The following is a 23446-nucleotide window of genomic DNA, read 5'->3' on the forward strand; positions in this document are numbered from 1 at the left end:
ACGCCATCATCTACCTGCTCAATCGTGTCTACACCCATCTGGACCAGCCGACGAGCACTGTGAGGGTCATGTTTTTTGACTTTTCTAGTGCTTTCAATACCATCAGGCCGACCCTCCTGGGTGATAAGTTAGCAGCGATGCAGGTGGATGCTTCTCTGGTGTCCTGGATTGTTGATTACCTGACAGGAAGACCACAATATGTACGTCTCCCACAGTGTGTGTCTGACAAGGTAATCAGCAACACAGGGGCACCACAGGGGACTGTCCTCTCCCCCTTCCTCTTCACCCTCTACACCACAGACTTCAGCCACTGCACAGAGACCTCCATCTTCAGAAGTTTTCTGATGACTCTGCGGTGGTTGGATGCATCAGCAGGGATGATGAGACAGAGTACCGGGCTGTGGTCGACTCCTTTGTCACGTGGTGTGAGCAGAATCATCTGCAGCTCAACGTGGCAAAGACCAAGGAACTGATCGTGGACTTCAGGAAGACCAGGAAACACTTGACCCCTGTTTCAATCCAGGGGGTCAGTGTTGACATTGTGGAGGACTATAAATACCTTGGAGTACACATGGACAATAAACTGGACCGGGCTACAAACACCACAGCACTTTACAGAAAGGGCCAGAGTCGTCTCTATTTTTTGAGGCGACTGAGGTCCTTCAACATCTACCAGAAAATTCTCGGGATTTTCTACGAGTCTGTAGTGGCCAGTGCGATCCTCTATGCTGTTGCATGCTGGGGGAGCAGGCTGAGGGTCGCAGATGCCAACAGACTCGATAAACTCATCCGTAAGGCCAGTAATGTTGTGGGGACGGAGCTGGACTCCCTCAAGGTGGTGTCGGAGAGGCGGATGTTGTCCAAGATAAAGACAATGTTGGATAACACCTCCCACCCACTCCATGACATGCTGGTCAGTCACAGGAGCGCACTCAGTGAGAGACTGAGATTACCGAAAAGCACCACTGAACGACACAGGAAATCATTCCTGCCTGTGGCTCCCTGTACAACGCATCCACTTAACACACTGTTTACTGCAACAGCTACACCCTTTTTGCACGTTCTTCCTTTTTCAGACATTTATTAATAAGTGACTTTATGTATATATATGCCTGTATATATTGTGCTATTCTTAGTTAGTGTATTGTCTGTCTTTGTTAATGCTTGTTTAGCACTGTAACAAAAGAGAATTTCTCCTAGGGATCAATAAAGTATTCTGATTCTGATGTTAGAGATGTGAAATAGAAAAACACATAAGAAGCGAAGTGGCACTGTTAGCTCACATCAGAAAGGTCGTGGGTTTGAATCCGCCATCTGGCCGGGACGTATATGTTTGCTTGTTTTGTCCGTACACTCTGGCTTCCTCCACAGAACAAAGACATATACTCACCTCTATCCCAGCTGGGATCATTTCCAGCCCCCCCACAACCCTCAGTTAGATAATAGCACTTAATCCATTCAGATTTATTTAGCAAGCTCCTTGAGGGCACCGACCCACCGCAGGATTCTGTGCAGGACCCAGGTCGAGAGCAGAGTATAAGATGAAGGTTGATATTGGCCTGTCCCACCTGTACCTTGATGCATTGCAGCCATTACACTGAAAGAAAAAAAGGAAATGCATAACAAGTTTGCCTTGGCACAGTGTGGAGGTACACCAGGCTACCAATTCACTGCGAGGTTCCAACTGTTCCCCCAAATTTGGGATAAACAGGTGACAGACTTCTCAGCTGTGTAATTCAGTCAGTTAGAGATGTTCAGCAGTCTCAGGAGCTTGGAAAGAAACAGATGACCTGGATGACTGAGAACATACACAGATGTTCAGCAGTGTTAATTAAATAAAAGACTGAAAAACAGTTTCCTTCACAGCTGCATGCTGAATGTGAGCAAACAAAGCTCTAAGAGGCTCACAGTGATTCAGCCAGGATTATTAAACTGTTCGAATGCCTGTGGTGAGTTCAATTAAAGACTTGAAATTCAGAAAGTGTTGCAGTTCAAATGTTTATAGATCTATTTTGGTAGATTTCATGTCAATAAAATACGTGCACGGTTGTGGATCTCTTGGAAATCAAAGAGCCTACATTCTCCCTTATTCATACTGAAAATGATATAAAACAAGAATAGAAATATGATCTTTCATTGTTCTTTCAGCACCAGTTGGCGAAAATGCGATGCTCATGATGCTCCTGCTTTGGTGCTTTTACACTCTGCTTGCTTGATCAGCAGCTGAGCAAATGCAGATTGTTCACAGGTTTGACATTATGTGAAAAGCTGGAGCACATGTGTTTACTGAGCAGACATGACACTAGCTGTTAGTTTGCTCCTGACTACGACTTGAACATGTCGATGGATTATCTCTGACCCTCCGTGCATCCTTATAACATTAAGGCATGTCATTTTCTCCTCGAGTGCTGCCCCCCACCCTCACTAACCTTCCCTTTCCAGCAGGGAAAGGACCCATTAATAGCCAGTGTCAGCTCCTTCACGTTTTCAAGGTTGAGGAGCATCTTTTGTGCTAAATATAGATTCTCGTGGCCGAACCGCCTACATGGTTATTATACTGCTGATGCTCTGTCACTGGCTTTTACCTCCTATACTGTGTAATGCTGCTTGCATGCTAGCGTGCAATGCGAGCCTCCCCTCCCTCTCACAGAAATGCTGCAATGCGTCTCCCTCAGCCAAGACTGGGTCAGTGTAACTCAGCAGCAGGAGCCAGTGAAGCGTGCCCATAGCAACAGTAAGACTTGTGGCTGTGGATTTTTTTTTTGGCAATATTGTTGTGATTGTACATGAGAAAGATGTAGGATTGAACCCCCACCCCTCTGTCATCAGGGCTTTAGTTAGTGGCAGTGAAGAAAAAACCCAGTGTGGAAAACAGAGGGCGGAGCTGAGGATGTTAAGGATTGTTGCTGCAAATGTTGAAAGCAGGACATTATATTATCACCAGCACTTTGCTCCATTCTGACACATTTCACTCAGTTTTGTCGCAGTGTTTGATGCAGATGTAATGTAATAATAAGTGTTTCAGTTCGGTCGTCACCCCGACCATAGTTCAGGGGGCGACTGTGGTTCAGGGGGTTGGGAAGCTTATCTTGTAACCGGAAGGTTGCCGGTTCGATCGAGCTCTGTCTGTCCTGGTCGTTGTGTCCTTGGGCAAGACACTTCACCTACTGGTGTTGGCCAGAGGGGCCGATGGCGCGATATGGCAGCCTCGCTTCTGTCAGTCTGCCCCAGGGCAGCTGTGGCTACAACTGTAGCTGCCTCCACCAGTGTGTGAATGTGAGAGTGAATGAATAGTGGAATTGTAAAGCGCTTTGAGGGTCTCGAAAAGCGCTATATAAATGCAATCCATTATTATTATTATTATTATTTCATCTCTTCATCTTCAAACCTTTAGCCTGTTGATGGGACACAACAGATAAACAGTACCCACTCATATCACCGAATGCCATTTTATTTGCAGATATTAGTAAAGAAGGTTGATATTGACTCTATATTCATGCAGTGCTTTGATGTATGAGCCTGTATGTTCCCAACCAATTACATTTCCAGCAGTCTCAGCTGATATACATGTAGCTGTGTTAGAAAATGCTAACTTGCTAACACGATAACATGTCCTAGCATGACAGCATGTTAGCATATCTGGGTTTTGGAACAAACTCTGAAAAAAGCCTTCTGCTACTCTCAGCTGTACAGACTTCATTTACAGAACTACAAACTGTTCTCTAACTTTCACTCTTTTTACTTGTTTTGTGTTTAAATATTCTTTTTGATATGTGTGTAAATGCTCTGATGTCGATAGTGAGATTTCAGAAGTAAAAATCCCACCCATATTCTCCACAGAGACTTTGATTATGAGCTACAGTATAATGATGTAACTGTCCAGCGTTTCTTTGGGCTATGACTTTCTACTAGGGCTGAACGATTATGGAAAATAATCTAATTGCGATTTTTTGCCCCAATATTGCGATTGCGATGCGATATGCGATTATTTTTTAAGGTATTTGTCTTCTGTATTATTAAACAAAGACAAGCAATACATCATATAGTATGGCCAATACTATATTACATTAATTTTAAACTGTTCTTTCCTGGAAGACAGACCTCTGTTATGATGACATGAGGTGATGCATGAATTGATGACTGACATTTTTATTTAACTTCTTCAATCACAACAGTATATTTGAACATACACAATAGTTTATTTTTAGCTTACAAACATCTGAGCATAAAGTGCTGACAAGGAACCCTGGTGTAAACATTAAAATGAAAGTCAGTACAATGTGCAGATTGCAGAAATATACATAAAAAAAATCAGTGGCTTTACCACACTCAGTTTTTCGACATCTGTGAACTACTAGACAGTCATTCAATTAAAAAATAATATTAAATAAATAAAACTAATAAATAAAAAATACACACATCTTACTGATCTCTGCAGTCAGTAACATTACACATAAAGTGCAAACATAATAGCAATTGTATAAACACACACACAAACACGCCTTTAAAATTTAAAGGCGTGAAATTGGACGGTCTAGTTCTGATTAGCGTCACCGCTGTCTCGGTGGAGTTTAATAAACTCGGCCGTCTGCTTCTTGCTATCTAAAATATAACCAGACACTGGTGTAAATTCTCGACTGTCTCATACTTCTGTTTAATAAGTTTTCTGTTTGACGTTTAGTCAGCTGTGTGAAAACCAAGGAGGAACCCACCCGGGGGATTAATAAAGTTTTATTTTATCTAATCTAATAACTTTAATCTCAGCCAAACCGATTTACTCACGAACAAACAAAACACTGAAAAAAGCCCAACAATAACATTTTTAGGTTGTCTAAGTGACTTATATATTACGTTTAACCCGAGCAGCGAAACTCCGCGGTGATCTGAAAATGATGTGCCGGGAGTTGTGCCGTTCTCGGCCGCATCAGTAACCCTCGAGCTCCCGGCTAGCTGTCGAGCTGGTGGGTAGCAGACGCCTCTGAAAACGTCGAAGCACTTTTGCAAATATGGGATATCTTGATAAACCGAGCAGATATTTGATGTTTACACAACTACTTTCTCGCCTGAAAATATGTTAAAAGTTTATTTTGTGACCCAGAAAGATTAGTATGAGTAATTTTAAAACTTAGTAGCGGCCGCCATTGCTGGAAACTGGAGTTTGGCTGGGCCGCGCTATGAATTCTGGGATATGGTAGTAATTTGGACAGCCTTCGGCGCGTCGCTGTGACGTAATCGGTCTACAAATGCGGCCTCAGGAGGATGCAGCCCATGAATTGTATAATATAATCGCAGTATAATCGCAGCCTTTGCGGTTAGAAAATTGCACTTGATCATGTCGCGATATTATCGCAAATGCGATATATCGTTCAGCCCTACTTTCTACCGTCATGTCCTTGGTTTAACAAAAAAAAAAAAATTATTAGCAGTTTCATGGAAAAGAACTAGTCTACTGACAAAAACTGAAACAGCAATATCTGTGACTGCATGGTGGAGGCTGCTGTAACCACAGATGTGTTTAAACCCATGACTGTGAGGTTACATGCAGAGCGTGAAGCTTCAGAAACCACAAGTCTACGTGGGCCGGGTCCTCAGAAGGTCGGGTAGGCCGGACGTAAACGGCTGTGAAATTGGATGGTCTAGCCTTCAGATTAGAATCACCGCTGTCTCGGTGGAGTTTAATAAACTTAGCCGTCTGCTCCTTGCTATCTAAAATATAACAGGACACTGGCGTAAATTCTCGACCATCTCACACTTCTGTTTAATCAGTTTTCTGTTTGACGTTTATTCAGCTGTATGAAAACCACCCAGGGGATTAGATAAAATAAAACTTTATTAATCTAATCTAATAACTTTAATCTGAGCCAAACCGAACAAATAAAACACTGAAAAAAGCTGAAAACAGCTGAAACAATAACATTTTTAGGTTATCTAAGTGACTTATTACATTTAACCTGAGTAGTGAAAGTCCGCGGTTATCTGAAAATGATGTGCTGGGAGTTTGCTGTTCTCGGCAGCTCGAATGACCCTCGAGCTCCCGGCTAGCTATCGAGCTGGTGGGTAACGGACGTTGGAGCACTTTTGCAAATATGTGATATCTTGATAAACCAAACAGATATTTGAAGTTTACACAGCTACATTCTCGCCTGAAAAGTTTATTTTGTGACCCAGAAAGAGTAATAAGAGTAATATTAAAACTGAGTAGCGGCCGCCATTGTTGGAAACTGGAAATCGGCTGGGCCGCGCTATGAATTCTTGGATAAGATAAGATAAGATAACCTTTATTAGTCCCACACGTGGGAAATTTGTTTTGTCACAGCAGGAAGTGGACAGTGCAAAAGTTATGAGGCAAAAATTAGAATACAATAAGAATAAATACAGTACACAACTGTACAGAATAGAATAAAATAAAATACTATATACAGTAGAATAAAATAAAATAAATATACAATAAGATAAAAATAGAATACAAATACAAATACTATATACAACTGAGTAAAAATACAACGATGATATGATAGGATATGAACAGCCTTCGTCATGTCGCTGTGACGCAATTGGTCAGGAGGATGCAGCCCGTGAATTTGGACACCCCCTATAACTCGGCTCTTCTTTACACAACAAATCTGTTCATGGTGACGATTCACCTCATAGCTGGTTATCCTTGTTGGAGGATTGTCTGGAATGTCAGTGGAGAAAATGAATCTGAGCTCTGGAAGCAGAACGCTTAAAAAAGCTCTGATGTGACTTGTATAGTTTATGTAAAGCACTTTGAACCTCATTGTCATTGAAATGCTCTTAAATTCCTTGAAGATGGCGGCTTGAAGTAAAGTTGTACCAGAGAGTGCTAGCACGCCAGTTCGCTGATTTTACACTGATAACCCACAATTAAAGCTACAACACGGATATTAACTATTTGTAAGTCTGGGATGTGCATCAGCAACTACCTTTTGAAACAGTCCGACAACATGCCGCAAAGGAAAGCTGTAGTGTCTGACACCACGGAGGGCCCCAACCTACAGAGCAGAGAAGCTAATGAGAGGACTAGCATGGGAGCCGACGCGCTGTTGGATATTAGATCCGAACCAGCGGTCCGCGAGGTGATCCGGGAAGTAACTGTGAACCTCACTAAAGTTATTGAAGATAAACTTGGACGGTCTCTGCTTTTACAAGCACAAGGAAAGCAGCTGGAGGACCACGAGACACGGATAAAGGAAGCGGAGGCCCGGATCTCAGTTTTGGAGGATGCCACCAACCCGGCGCTGGATAAGCTCCAGTCACTGGAGAAACGGGTAAAGGAGCTAGCGGAGCACGCTGATGATTTGGAAAATAGAGGGAGGAGGAAAAATATTCGTATTATTGGTCTCCCGGAGGGCGCAGAAGTTAGCGACCCTATCAGTTTTTTTTTTTGAGTGCTGGCTGCCTGAGCTTCTCAATATCAAAACAAAAGCAGGTCGAGTTAAAGTGGAAAGAGCGCAGCGCACAGCAGCGCAGCACACAGCAGCGCAAGCCCCGTCCTCTGGACAGAGAGCATGTCCTGCACTGGTGAGACTGCACAACTATCAAGACAAACAGCGGATTATGAACGCAGCATGGGCGATGAGCAGGGACAACCAGCCCTTGAAGCACGGGAATGCCACAGTGATGATTTTCCAGGATTACTCAAAAAATAAATGGCTGGGCCAGCGTTGCACATCGCAAATTAGCTCGCATAGACACATTAGTTGTGCCTCTTCTTAATGACGGTATCTTAGCTAACAACCCCAACTACCAGATTCAACTTGTAATTGGCTAAAAAAAACTTAGCTTACTGGTGAGAGGGACGTTGCTTGCTGGCAGTTTTTTCAAGCAATGCTGAAATTTCCACATTCCAACACTTCAAATGCTTCAGCAGCTGTCGGCTCAGCGCAGCATCAGCACCGTGGAAATACACGGATACATCTGTAGACTAGAGACAGAATTCACAATGTGTTTTCGGGACTTTCAGGTGTATGGACCAATGTTTTCTTTTCTCATTGAACCAGAAAGCTTTAATGAGCAGCTGGATTTGTCTCGCATTAACTGGCTGAGTTAATGCCAGTTAATGCAACATCAAAATGCAGCTGATTGAACTGAAAAGCTCGACTCTGTGGGGGTCAAAGTTTGCGAAAGCAGCTGGAATCCACAGCTGTGCGTGTTCATGGAGCTGCATGTTCACCTGCTGGACATCACTACCTGACAAGTTTAACTGTCTTCAGAACATTGCAGAGGCCTTATTGACAGTTTTTGGCTCTACATATCTGTGTGAGCAGATTTTCTCTCACACGAGTCCTCAGGTAGCCGTCTGAATGCTGGACACTCGGAGACCTGTGTCTCTGAGTGGGAGACCAGAGATCACATTAACATGTGTATCTCTGTATTAACAAACATGCCATATTGGCTCAGTTTATTTTTCTTATCATTGTTTTGAGGAGACCATAGATAGCATTTGTCTTTTTATTTTTTTGTTTCAAAATAGCTGATAACTATTCGCTGATAGCTGCCAACATCTGCAAACAAATATAATCTATAAAGTTGTTCTATATAGTGTGTAACTGTTAATATAGTGTGTTATTAAATTTATTGCTACTGCAGTCATATGGCACATTGACTTCTGAGGAAATTTTAGATGGCACTCATCATCAGAAAAGTTGCCGACCCCTGGTATAAGGGATACCGATAGTGAAATGTGTTTTATACGGAGAAGAAATTGCCATTATGAATATTTACTGTCCCCCTGGTCACCCAGGAGACTTTTTGATTACAGCCTTCACAAAATTTGTGGACTTAAATGTTAGAGACTCATTCATTGGAGGGGACTTTAACTGTCATTTAAACCCAATTTTGGATAAATCTCCTCAGGGTAAACTGTCTCTCTCACCTCAAGCCAAGACCCTCGTTACCTTATGTAGGGAACTGGATTATGTTGAGGTGTGGAGAGCACAGCATTCAGCAAATAAGGAATTTACCCTTTTCTCTAAAGTACATACTTGTTATACAAGAATTACTACTTCTTCGTCCCAAACCTTATTTTACCATCAGATCTAGCTTGATTGGTAACATAGTCATAGACCATGCGGCAGTTTTCATTCATCCGGTCGTTAAGTGATGACGTGACGAATCCTACTTCCGAGCCTAAAGTAGTCTGCATTTCATATGGCTTTTGTGTTGTTAACATGTTTAATGTTATGTATTTTCTTCTATTTAATCTCAAAAAGCTCCTAAAACAGTCAGTGATCACTGTTGACCTCCCTCGGCTTTTATTACCGCTAATCATTTATTTAAGCTCAGTTTTCAAAACCTTAGGATGTAACTACAGCCCAGCCCATGCAGCAGTATATGAATGACTAACCTCGTATTATGGATGGATTATCTCAGTTGTTCTCCTGGCTGAAGTTTGGTCCTTTTACAGCATCCTGCCATGCGATTACATTTGTTCCTGACCACCGAGAACACTCACGTTAACTTTTATCGAGTGGGAAAAAAGTTAGCTTGTTTATATTATGCTAACATAGCTGTGTCGCTAGCGGTCACGTAGCACATCATTATATACCAGCTAGCCAAAGTTCAGTAACCCTACAAACGTCACTGCTGTTTAGTTTTCTGTCTTCATTTATGTTGGAAGTGATAACAGAGCTGTACGTTTAAATTTTTTTCCAAAACCCCGCAGTCAGGACATGCTATATTGTATTTAGATAGAAGCTAGCGATAACATGCAAATTTTGCAGAAAAAAAGTAACGCAGCCTCAGCTGCAAAAGAAAGGGAGCATGCATGGCAAAACATAGCCGACAGAGTCAATGCGTGAGTGTTAATTTAAACACTGATCTAGGGATTTCCACCCATTTAACACGTTATTTTATTATATTTTATTTCATTTTTTATTTCATACATTTTATTTTGTGATGTGATGTGAGCGCAGGTGCAACCCAACAGGCCCCAAACGTTCCTGGCAGCAAGTAAAAATGAAATATAAAAATGTAGTCCAAACAGGTATGGTGTAATTGTATTATGAGCCATAGTGCTTGGTCTGTTTGTCCGATGTAAATCAATTGCAGTTAGAGGCTACATTAATTTCCCCTCTGTAAGCACTTATTGAAATTATCTGAGCACATTACAAGTACATATTTGCTTACTCTGTATGCTCAAATGCGACCCGTTATAGCCAACAGAAAAAAAGCGGAGGCCCGAAAAACAGGTGGGGGTCCTCCACCACCACCACTCACAGAGGCTGAGCAGTTGGCTTCCACATTTGTGATAATGTTGGCAGCATCACATATGATCTTCACAGTGCAGAGAACACAAATTAGCATCCATTACTATAATGAAATAATTTGTTAGTTTGAAATGCTACAGGGAGCTATGTACCTGTACATTAATGCTGTGGAAAGACTTCCTGTTCACATAGTCTCCTTCATTTACTGAAGGAGCAATGATTGGAATGTGAGTGCCATCTATACAGCCAATCACGCCTGGGAACCGTGAGAATAAATGTAAAATTTAAGTAGTAGTTCAAATATCACCACATCATGAATTAAGTTTCGTTCATCCTGATACCTGCAATTTTGTGGAATCCCTCTTTGATAAATCGTGTGGGTCTATGACCGGGGAACACCACAAACGAGTACAGGAGACGTTTTAGTGCAACTGTAACATTCCTGACTGCCCGACAGACGGTAGCCTTGGAAACGTGCTCAGCGTCACCAATATTATACAGAAAGCTCCCGTTTGCAAAAAACCGAAGTGCAATACAAATAATATGTACAGAACTGAGAGAATGTCCGCGATGTGTCACATGAGCAATATTAGGCCTGAGGATGTTATTCAAATAAATTATAGATTGTGCTGAAAAACGGTAACGTTCACACAGGAAATCATCAGGAAATGATAAAATGCGCTCTAATCACTCTCTCCCGGCGGAGAGCTCTGTGGAGAATTTGGGCTTCAACATCTACTGGCTCTTCAAGGAAGGAGCACGCCATGTCTGACACTTCCTACAGTCAGGTTTCCGACAAAGAGGCAGAGAAAGTCAGGGTTAGTTGAAGTAAACCTGCTAGGGGGCAGGTTAGCTTCACGGAGTGTGTCGTCATAGTAACTCACTCGGAATTAATCTAAACTTGCTTTGTGAAACCGAAAACCCAGAGTTTTCGTTAACTCAGGGTATACTTACTCAGAGTTTGCACTAAACCGGCTTCCTGAAATAGGGCCCTGGTGTGGTGATTTCCCTTGATGCCGAGAAAGCATTTGACTGTGTCGAATGGTCTTACCTGACTTTTTACACTACACCAATTCGGTTTCAGTGGAAACTTTATAAAACTGGATTAAGTTACTTTATAACAATTCCTGCTCTGCAGTTCTCACAAACAGGTTTCGGTCCTCCAACTTCCAGATACTGAAGGGAACCAGACAAGGCTGTCCCCGCTCCCCTTTGCTCTTTGCCTTAGAGCCACTGGCAGAGGCAGTACGAGCTCAGGCAGACATACATGGTCTATCCATAGGACAAAGACAGCACAAGATACGCTGATGATGTACTTGTTGTGTTGACTCGGCTGGAATCATCAATCCCCTCTCTGGTTGAAACTATTAATAAGTTTAGTGAAATCTCAGGCTATAAAATTAATTATAAAATTAATATAAAACGATAAAATTAAGCAATGCCATTGGGCAGTCTGAAACAAAAACCGGGCCCCGTCTTCATTTCCCTTCACTTGGTCCCCACAGGACTTTACGTATCTGGGAATTAGGGTCACACCCGCCTTCGACCAGATGTATAAAAGTAACTTTACAATAGGGGGGTAAAGTCCTGGCTCGGTCGTATCGCTCTTCTGAAAATGAACATTATACCCAGGCTACTTTACCCAATACAGATGGTGCCGACCCTCTTCCCACACAAAACTATCCAAACTCTAAATGGCTGGTTTAGCTCCTTTGTTTGGGCAGGGAGGAAACCTCGTCTTAAAATATCCACGTTATGTCTTCCATCCTCAAAGGGGGGCTTTGATTTCCCAGATATAAGGAAGTATCAGCTGAGCACCCATATGCGTATAGCTGCCGATTGGGTACAACAGCCTTCTCCTGTCTGGTTGGATATTGAGAGCTCTATGTCCAGCTTCCCTTTGAAAAATTTGCTTTTTGTGGGAAAACTCAAGACCTTAAGGATGTTCTGTAGCAACCTACTTACATTATCTACTTTTAGAGCTTGGCGAATGGTTCAAAAACTAGAAGGAAGGTCTCACCTAACATCTCTTTTCACTCCGTTATCCGATTATCCTCTCTTTTTGCCTGGAACCACCGACCCCGGCTTTTGGAACTGGGCTGCGAATGGTATTTCTACCTTTTCTGACTGAATGGACGGGTCTAACTTTTATGTCCTTTGACCAGCTAATCGATAAATACAACATTCATAGGACTTATTTACAAGTGAGGGACCACATCCAAAGGGCTACAACAATACTTACTAATCAAACCGTCTCTAACTGTGAAAAGCAGATATTTCAGCCAAATCTTAGAACCTCTATAAAAATTTGTTATGGCCTGTTAACAGAATTTGGGGTCATGGACACAACTTATTTGGGAAAAGGAATTACATATAGAGATTAGTGACGAGGTATGGGACGAAGTCTGGGAGAATGCTAAATCTCTGAGCGTCTGTAATAAAGTAAAGGCAATCCAAATTAAAATTTTACACAGCGCTCGCATTTCACCTTCTCAACGCCATAAATACAATTCAGACCTTTCTCCGCTGTGCCCTAAATAGGGATGGGTATCGTTTAGGTTTTATCCGATACCGGTGCCAAACCGGTACTTTTGAAACGGTGCCAGTGCTTAAACCGGTGCTTAAAGAATGGAGAACACAAAATTGGTCCAAAAACCTCTCATGTTCAGCTGGGTTTTTTTGTAAAAAGATAACAATGTTAGCCTTTTCTGCAGCTATAGGGGATTTATGGCATCACTCTTGGCTGGAAGCAGTGCTTAAACAATGGAAAAAACAAACTTTGTCCAAAAACCTCTCATGTTTAACTGTTTTCCACTTTTTCTTTGGTCATTTTAGCCTTTTTGGCCAGGGTGAAGGGAGTATCTGCCATCAAACAAGAAGACAGCCGCATGTAGCTATGATGATGTTTGCTAGTTCACCTTACATGCATTAATGTAATAACGTGGTTAGCCTACTCAACGTAAATTACACGAACAACATTAAGCTACTCACGCAGAGAAGAACGGCTGCTGCTGCCGTCATCATCCGTCATCATTTCTGCTACACTGGCAGGGCTAGGGGCCAGGACTCTCCTCTTCGTGTTTTTGGGGGATGTTGCTAACTCCGGGTCCGATAACAGGCAACCCACCCACAGTAGATGTGCACGGTGTGAGGTCTCGCAGCAAGCTATCAAATACGGCGCATTTCTCGGCTTTTAAAAAAACGCTATGCGTCGCCAGGTGTTTCATCGGATTTGAGGTGTTACCTCCTTTGACAGTATCACAGTATCAGCTTAAAGCACTTGTTGCAGGCTGCTGAGTTTGCATATTTTGCTGTGAAGTACAGCCAGACTTTTGACCGCTTTGCCTTGGTCATTTTTAATCTGTAGCTCTGCTCTAAAAGAACGTACGTACCTGGCCCCGCCTACTATCCTCGGAAACGTAAAATGATTGGCTAGAATCTAAAGTGTATCACAGCTCAGGAAAAAAAAGCACCGAAATAAAGCACTGAAATGTGCGCTGCTTTTCGGTCTGGTTACTACCGTTTATGTCAGAACCGGTGCCATCATGGCACCGGATACCGGTACCCATCCCTAGCCCTAAATGTAAAATAGAGGTGGGCAACCTCACGCACTGTCTATGGTCCTGCCGGAAAATACAACAATTTTGGTTTGTCATAAAGTGTGAACTGGATAAGATCTTCACCACTGACACTGAATGCAACCCATTGTGTATGCTACTTTGAGTGGCAAACGACACAATCAGGGGGAAGTTTGGAAAGCAGCTCTACGCACTGTTTACATTCTGTGCAAGGAAATGTGTCCTTTTGAACTGGATCACGGATACGGCCCCATCTAAGAGTCAGTGGCACCGGACGGTACTGGAATATATGTCACTAGATTTCTTAATATGCAAGTTACATAGTAGGGACAAAAAGTTTAATAAAATATGGGACCCATTTATGGCGTATGCCGGTTTGGATATTTCTGCTATTTTCTCACAGGCCCTGGTATAATGCAAGCATGTCACTGCTATTTTACATATGTGTATTGTTAATTGTATCTCATAATCAAAGTGTCTGGATTTTCCATTTATTTATTTGTATTCTTGAGCCGGGTTGTTTGTTTTATTTTGTTTTGTCTATTTTGTTTTGTCCTGTTATGTTGGTTTTGTTTTGTTTAATGATGGTGTCAGTATAAAGTTTAAAACTCAATAAATACATGGAAATGCTCTTAAATATTAACTTGCATTGCCATGCTTATCATCCAGAGTTACGGATGCTCTACAGTCCTAATATTTACTTGACAGAGGTACATGTGAGACTCTGCATTTGTACTGTACCAGAAATTCTAATCTGTTTGGCTTTAATCAGCTGATGGTTTGCTTCTTGTTCCCGCCTGGTCATCAGAAGACCTTTTAAGTTTTTATGTATCTGTTCCTGCAGGCCAGAGAATTCTCCAGTATCAGAGTGATGTCCTCCAGACAGTTGTGTTGGTGAACCCATCAGAGGAAACTGCTGTTTCAGAGGTGAGTCACATTCAGAGAACATACAGGAAACGAGTGCGTGGCGATGATCAAAGTGTTTGGTTCCTATTTGGAAAAGTTTTTTCATTTAAGTCACACTGAGGAGTTCTGGGCCAAAGTGTTCAATGTGATCTGAACTCAGTTTGTCTTATGAAGACCGTAGCAATACCTGCTGTTCACCAGGGATCCCAGAGTTGGAGGTCCATGCCTGTCCCAGGCTTCTCTGATTAGCATCAGTACACTTTGTCAGCTGAAGGACCACAGTGTGAGTCACAGACAGTGTGTTCATGTTATCTGTCTTTGACTGCAGATAACAACTTTCATACTAGTTTTGTTTACACAGGTCGACCTCATAGCTTTAATTAGTCACTATAAACATTTAATTAGTCCTTCACGAGTAACTTGCATCTGTAGATCAATGTGGAACTACTGCCAAGTCTACATCTACAGGACTGAAACAGCTGGTCCCTCAAGCTGCCCAAGAAACTCACAGTTTTGTGTGTTTATTCTCCTTTTAATCATTTTCCTTAGGCCTCCGGAATCTCAGCTTCTCAGCTACTTATGACTAAATCGAGACTTTAAATGTGCCTAAAATGGGTCCTGTTTGTCGCAGAAATAGAAAATACTTTTTCAAACATTCTATTTTGGGTGTTAAGTGACAGGCGCTCATTTTTAAACTGCTATATTTAGATTTGTAAAAAGGAGCAGGAGTTTTTGCAGCCTGACTGACCTTTTTTTCTTAAACTCATTTTGTTAGAGCAGCTATTTTGATTGGACATATTTAGCGTTCCATTCATCACACAGAGGACAAACTGCAGCTATTTTACTCATTTCCAGCTCCATGTAGGCTACTCTGTTCTACATTTAAGCAGCTTTGTATGATGACTTGTTAGCTCCATAGACAAAAAGGAATAATATTGAATATATTTTATATCAATTATTCACAAAAAGAAAAATATCCATTTATTAAGAAAATAAAGAACATTTAATTACTTTGTAATCGTCCTGCCTGAATTGCTTAACAAACATCTGTAAAGCATTTTTCTTTCCTTTGCTTATCAGCAGCAGTTGGCCCTGGTAGTCCAGGAGCACAGCAGTCATCTGGCTATCCGTTACTTATGAAAGAAAAAGAAAACAAGGAGCCTTTTGTGCACAAGTAGATTGTGTTTCTGGTACAGGCTAGGCCGTGACACACCCTTTCAGTTCATCCTAAAGGTGCCGTTTTAGGTCCTGTCCCTTTAAGGCTAGCTTTCCTTTCCCCCCCCCGTGTCTGATTAGCTGCTTTTCACACACAGAAAGTTGGAATTGCAGGTACATGTGGGATAAAATGATCCTATAAGTGTTTGGATGTCTGCAGCTTTGAATCAGTCCATCACATGTTTGGGTACTGAAAGATTTTTCATCATCCTTATGTGCTGCCATTTGACTATTTTGTTTGTATTTCTGGTAGATTATTGATGATATAGTATTCTAAATATATCAGTTGTTGTTACAGTCGTATTACTATCCTCTGCCTAGACTCGCTCACTGATCACCGACTCTGCTGCAAATAAGTTGCTGATCCTGAGCGGCCAGAGCTCTGAGCAAGGTGGTGACATCCAACTGCAAAGTGGAGCCTTCACCTGGCAACATTTCTCCGACATCATCTCCAACCCTGAAGTAAGCTGCACGTGCGTTCACTCTAAATACTTTGTTTCAGTGTATGCGTGTATAGATCAACGTGGAACTATAAAAATGATTTTGGGTCATGTTTCCCTCTTCCTGTGTTTGATTGAAGGTGATTGAAGTCCTGTCCAGGGCCTCTTCTGAGCAACCGTCGAAGCTTACCGTTTCCTGTCAGGGAGAAGGGGGCTGGACCTCCCTGGGCCAAAGCCAGGAGCAGCAGTCACTCCTAAATCTTCTGGAATACCGCCTGAACCCCGAACCCCACCTCCCCAACATGGACGGAGTCACAGAGTTTACAGAGTATGTTGCAGAGACAGTGGATGTGCCATCACCCTTTGACCTTCTGGAGCCCCCAACCTCCGGTGGGTTTCTGAAGCTGTCCAAACCCTGCTGCTACATCTTCCCTGGAGGCAGGGGAGACTCTGCTCTGTTTGCTGTCAATGGATTCAACATCCTGGTGGACGGTGGGTCTGAGCGGAAGTCCTGCTTCTGGAAGCTGGTTCGGCACCTGGACAGGATCGACTCTGTCCTGCTTACCCATATTGGCGCAGATAACCTCCCTGGCATCAATGGGCTGTTCCAGCGAAAGATTGCTGAGCAGGAGGAAGAGAGGAACCAAGACTCTGGCTCCAGCAGCAGCGGTGACTGGATGAAGAACCTTATTTCCCCCGAGCTCGGGATTGTGTTTTTCAATGTCCCGGAGAAGCTGCGGATGCCCGAGTCCACCCTTAAGGTAAAGCGAAGCATTGAGGAAGCATCTCTGACACTGCAGTACCTCAACAAGCTTGGCATCACACCAGAGCCTCTTCATAGGGTAGTAAGCAACACGATTGAACCTATCACACTGTTCCACAAGCTAGGTGTGGGAAAGTTAGACATGTATGTTCTAAACCCCGTAAAAGAAAGCAAAGAGATGCAGTTTCTAATGCAGAAATGGGCCGGAAACAGCAAGGCCAAGACAGGGATCATGATGCCGAACGGAAAAGAAGGAGAAATATCGGTCCCCTATTTAACGTCAGTCACAGCTCTCATCGTGTGGATTCCTCATCGTCCAACAGAAAAGATAGTCCGTGTGCTTTTCCCAGGAAATGCACCACAGAATAAAATATTTGAAGGCCTAGAGAAACTAAAGCACCTGGACTTTCTGCGATACCCAGTGGCTACCCAAAAAGACATATCATCTGGCGCACCACCTCCCATCATAAAACAGACCAAAATAAGATCAAGAACTGATAGCAAAGAGAGTCTGAAATCTTCGCCCAAACCACATTCGAAAACAACTAAGAAAGAAGCCAGTGGACCGGAGGAAGAGTCAAAGAGCGATACCGGCAAAGAAAATAAGGCTGAAAAGAAAGAAGAGAAGAAACCCAAAAGTGAAAGTCTAAAAGCCACCAAGCAACAGAAAAACAGTGAAGTAGCCCCTGGAGTTAACAAGATGGAAAAAAAGAAAATATCAAAGGAAAAAGCTGCCAAGCAAGAGAAAGCATCAAAGATGGATGAGAAAAAAGACAAAGAGAAAAAAGAAATGAAGAAAGAGAAACGCGAGGTAAAGAAAGACGAGAACATACGAAAGGAGGAGAAGAAAGAAAGCAAAGCCAAGGAGGACAAAAAGAAAGATCCAAGTAAACCTGAACTGAGAAAAATCACAAAACCAGACCTGAAACCATTAACCCCTGAGGTGAGGAAAACTTTGCACAAGGCCAAGACTCAGGCTAAACCTAAAAGCGACAAAAATAAAGCAGTGAAGGAGGAAGTGAATGAGAAAAAACCAGTTTTAAAGAATGTGCCTGAAGAGGTTGAGGCAGCAGCTCTGGCTGACAGATCCATTGTGTCCTCACCCGAAGACCTCACTGAGGACTTTGAGGCATTGAAACAAGAGGAGCTGTCCAAACACAAGACAGAACCGATCCAGAACGATGTCATGCCTGAGCTAACAGTGCACTCTGACGCTAAAGTTTCTTCCTTAGTTTTCCCTGAGGAAAAAGTCACAGCCTCAACCACTGAGACAAAGTCTGCTTTGCCCAAATCTCCAGTCAAACAGGAAGAACAGGTGGTGGCGGCTACTCAAAAGAAGAACTACGGCGATGATGGTTCCAATAAAAAGTACGAAGAGGAGAAAATGGAAAAATATGATAAATACTCCATAAAGGATGATGTAAAAGATAGATCGAAGAAGAGCGAGAGCTCAGAGGAAGAGGGCGATGTAATCGAGAAAGCTGACCTTGAAGGGACAGAAGACGATGAGGTCCTGAAGTATAAAACTGAGGAGGTGAAAAAGGAAAAAGCAAAGGAGTGGGACACCAAGCCATCGCAAAAACCGTTACCAACTGCACAGGCAATAGCAGCCTCTGCCTCAGAGCAGTTCTCTTTTATCCAAGATGAAACCATACCCGGATACTCTGAGACTGAACAGACCATCTCTGATGAAGAGATCCATGAGGATACCGAGGACAGGATTCCACAGCTGCACTATGATGTGGGCTCTTATGACATCTCTGTTCCCGACGTTCCCGGCACCTTTGATTCGATGCACGGTATAAAGGAGATGAAGAGTTCCGCTATATCTGACGTTGCCGATGTCAAACCCAAAGCCTTTATGGGAGGTCCCGAACCTGAGCTTGCACCTTACCCCACCATCATTGCTGCTCCTCTTGCTGAAGAGGAGCACATCTCCTCAGCCACATCCATCACAGAATATGACAAACTGTCATCCTTTGCCACATCTGTAGCTGAAGACCAGTCCGTTGCCTCCGTGACAGCGCCCCAGACCGAGGAGGCTGGGCGGAACTCTCTCCTGCTGGATACCATCAACAGCATCCCCTCACGTGCAGAGGCTGCCCAAGGGAAGGACTATCTCCACTCAGCAGGAACCATCTCACCCACCTCCTCTCTAGAGGATGACAAGTGTTTTAAGTCTCCTTCCCCTGATGAGTATCAGCCCCACATCCCTGAGATCGAGGGTGAAGTGAATGTCCCATCAGTCCAGGATGAAGAAGATGATGACGAGGATGAGGATGAGGACCAGACCCCAAACGTTGACATCCCTCTGGGTAAACTTCAAGAGGGCTACGAACATGCAGCCTCCATGATGCTCCAGGAGAAGGAGAAATCGCCCTCGTCCACTTTTTCTCCTCCTCCCTTCTCCACTACACAGTACTCACCCTCACAGTCTGTCAAAGAAAACCTCTTCATTGCAGAGGGATTTAAGACTGGTGTTGAAATAAAGCCTGTATCACCCCCTCCTTCATCATTCTCCCCAGGGCTAGAGTCCCACTCCAGGCAGGAGAGTGAGGAAAGATGCCTAAGTCCGGACGATAGCACCATGAAACTTGCATCACCCACACAGTCTGTGCCTACCAGCAGCGGCTACTCTCCAACGGAGGAGAAGCCCTTTAGGACAGAAGACAGAGACGAGGCAGTGACCAGCACGAAAGCTGACATCCAGAAAACAGAGAAATCAGTCACCATCTCAGACAATACCTCCTTCATTGGTGTGTCAGGTGACAAGACCATGTTTGAAGCATCTGAAGAATCTGAGGAGGAGGAGGATGACGATTATTATGCCAAAAAGGATCTACAGCCTACCGTCAAGGCAAAGCTTATGGAGGCCAAAGAGGGTTGCTTCTTAGATGATGACTTTAGTTTTGATGCAAAATCTGCAGGAACTCAAAAGGAAGTTGTGAGCTCAGGCAAAACAAATGTGGCCTTTGCCACAGAGGAGAAACCCAAACCTCACGTGACGTATTCGAACAAAGATGAAAAAGATGACGACTTTCCAGTTAGGGTAGGGTCTCAGCCTGTTTTGAGTGATCGCGCCGAAGCTGACATTACAAAAGACAGCGCAGAAAAAGCAGATGTCACTATTAAAGAGCCTGAAAAAAGTGTTCAGTTCAACCTGTACGAGTTTCCCGAGAAGGAGGGTAAAGTAAAGGCCTCATATGTAAGACAGGACACTCCCTATGTGCACGGCAAAACGTTCTCTTATAGTGACATTTACGACAGCAAGACAAGCTCAATTGACTCTGACTCATTTCGTCAGGAGTCCTTAGAGGTCCTTAAGGTGGAGAAAGACGTAGCAAAGGACAGCGCAGATCTGCTAAAACATGAGCCTCCCTTCACAGTCAGGGATAAGATGTCAGAAAACGAGGGATTTGCTGTTTCTTATGGAAAGGAGTCCTTATCGTGGCTAGACTCCAAGAGCACTCCAGCTACAGCTCAATTCGAAAAAGAGGTGAAAGAAAAGGAGACATCTAAACACAGTGAAAGTAGTCGATTCCCTTCAATGGCTGACAGACCTGAGGCATGGACCACTTCTTTGTCATCAGAAAAGGACGTCAGAGTCCCGACTGACAGCACAGAGGCCTCAGCGTCGGGTGTAGACAAGCTAGCTGCCTCGGCCTACAACGAGAAAGGTGCGTGCTTGGAGATTGATATGCGAAAGCTAACGGCGAGAGACGAGGAGGACTATGATGATGATATTGTTGATGACGACGAAGAAGAGGAAGATGACGAAGAGGAGGAGGAAGAGGATGAAGGTGCTGTTGATTCTGATATTGAGAAAGGTGCCAAAGAGAAATCTGAAAAGGAAGTGAAAAGTCCGTTCAGTGAAACGCTTGGCCAAGACAAGCCTGAGTTCATGGTTTCCATGGCTGGATATGGTAACAGCGGTCAGGGGAAGCCAGTTATTACAGGAAGCAGTTCGAGCTCCCTCACAACTGTCGAAGATAAAACCAAGGCCGACTCATCATCGCTAACCGGAAAACCACTGGATTTAGGGGCTGCAGGTTTCTCTAGCTACTCATCAGGATTTGAATACAGCAGCGGAAGTGACGAGAAGGAGACGTTTGTGCCCAGTCAAAGCTCAGACAAAGCAAGAGAGAACTTCACCTTGAAATCAACAGACGGCAACTATTACCAGAACGACAGAGCTGATTCTGATTTTGAGAAACAAAAGACACCAGATCTTCTGAGTAAGAGATCATTGGACACAAGCTTCCAGTACACCACAACCACCGCTGCCCCTGGGTTCTCCTCCTCTTCGGCCTACAGCTACTCCTCCTCCACCTCGGGGTCTCTGTCCACCAGCCGTCAGTTTGGAGAGGAGCTGGAGACACCTGCCTCAGCCGAGCCTCTCTTTGAGTACTCCTCCTTCAAAGATGAACACTCGCCCATTACGGATTCTCCATTCTCCAGCTCCGCTGTCGCAAAAGATGACTATTTAGAAGTGACTGAGAAACAAATTACGGCTACGAGTGCAGCTGAGACTACCTCCAGTTTGGCCCGCTTCTCACCTCTCAGTCCTTTTGAAGAGGTTAAATCATTCCCCTCCCTCTCGTCCAGTACCTTTACTGATGACAAGAAGGAGCACATGACTTCATTAGGTGGACTAACAGATAAAGTCTCTCAACCTGAGTGTTTTTCTAAGCCTGAGTGGTCTGAAGGGTCCCAGCTGGACACAGCTGTTGGATTTGGGGCCACAGCAGCGTCACCATTCTCTCAACTTTCAGAGCTCTCCAAGGACAAGGAGGCAGCTAGTGCTGCTCTGTTTGGCGTCACGTCCTCGCCTCGGCCAGACATAGAAGGCAAACATTACTTTGAGGAGACCGAAAGCAGCGAAGAAGAGGACGAGGAAGCGTATATGCGTGAGATGACTCGGAGGTCTCCTTCTAGTGGCCTGGCTAGTAGCCTTTTATTTTCTGACAAGCCTGTTGCTCCACCCATCGCTGAAAAGCCAGGAGATGCGCTTCCAGATGTTCTTGGCTCCTACACTCCCTCAACGCTTCAGACCAGCAAGCCTGACACAGTGAACGGGCCCACGGAGGTCAGCACGAGTTCCATGCTCCCACCTGCAGCAGCAGTAACTGGTGCAGCTTTAGGCTCAGCCAAGCTGGTGTCACACGAGGGAGCAGCAGGTTATGTAAGGAGCTCCTATGAGTGGGAAATGCCAAAATCCCAGATGGGAATGGTGCCAGGAGACTCTCCCCCTCATTACCGTCACGATGATGAGTTTGAAGAAGAGTGCGAGATGGAGCCAGAGCATCCTGCCCGCCCGCTCTCACTCTCCTCAACTGATCAGCCGTTCCGTTCACCGTTCTACGGGGAGGAGTGCAGCCGGGGAGGGCAGGATGACGAGGACGACGATGACGACAGCGATCGGGATGCACCCATAGGAGCCACCTCCTCCTATACGAGCCGCTCCTCTCCCGGATATTCGTCTTCTGAGTACAGGCAACGCAAAGAAGACCTCTCACCTTCCTTCATCAACCCTTGCATGCGGCAACTCTCCAGTGACGAGGACGATGAGGAGCAAGGCCGCAGAAGTGATCAGTCGCAAGAGGGTGACGAGCACGACCTCTCAGTCAAGAGAAGGGCTCACAAACACGCCCATCAACACCAATCCCACAGCAGGGACAGCAGTTCTCTGCACCAAACTGGTGGGATGTCAGCAGGATTAGGCTTGGCCACGGAGGACACTCCACCCACCTCGGTCAGCGAGTCTCTGGCCTCCCAGTCAGATTCGGATGCACCCCCGGGCAGTGAAGAATACCCTTCAGCTACTGTTGAAGGCAACATGGACTCAGATGAGGATGCTGACTACATGCCAGTTGATAAAGCTGCCCTAGGAGGAGGCAGCCACCACTTTAACTCCAGGAGGAGCCACGATCCTTCTCCTGCTCCCCTCATGGATCCTTCCCCACACCCCCCACGGCCAGACGTTTGCATGGTGGATCCCGACTCTTTAGACAACGGCTCCCTGAAGAAAGAGCCAAAAACTAAGAGCTTAAAGAAGACTGCAGGCAAAACCAAATCAGGATCACCAGCTAGGCGCAAGCGGTCTCCTATGCCTGTCAAACAGACGCAGTCTCCTCGTAGTGCTTCGCTGAAAAAGAAGGAGGCCGACAAGAGTTCGCGGATGTCTCGTCTTTCAGATGGACAGGGCTCCAAAGATGACGACCTGTCCAGGTCAAGCTACAACCCTGGCAAAGGGCTGACTAATGGTGTCAAAAGCAGTTCAGGTGAGCAAATGTCATTGAAAACATAACATCCTAA

General features: G+C 44.3%; 1 protein-coding gene across 1 annotated transcript in view; it reads left to right on the plus strand.

Annotated features, from left to right (window-relative positions):
* map1aa (microtubule-associated protein 1Aa) overlaps positions 1-23446 on the plus strand; it is a 60824-nt gene that overhangs the window by 35076 nt on the left and 2302 nt on the right. Inside the window, exons 3-5 of the mRNA XM_085358216.1 lie at positions 14652-14734; positions 16250-16390; positions 16509-23412. Of these exons, the coding sequence (XP_085214342.1) occupies positions 14652-14734; positions 16250-16390; positions 16509-23412 (7128 nt within the window). The remainder of the gene's footprint in view (positions 1-14651; positions 14735-16249; positions 16391-16508; positions 23413-23446) is intronic.

The sequence above is a fragment of the Diplotaxodon limnothrissa genome, linkage group LG1, assembly GCF_057381915.1.
Source record: "Diplotaxodon limnothrissa isolate DT_005_m linkage group LG1, D_limnothrissa_male_GT1.1, whole genome shotgun sequence".
NCBI classification, from domain to species: Eukaryota; Metazoa; Chordata; class Actinopteri; order Cichliformes; family Cichlidae; genus Diplotaxodon; species Diplotaxodon limnothrissa.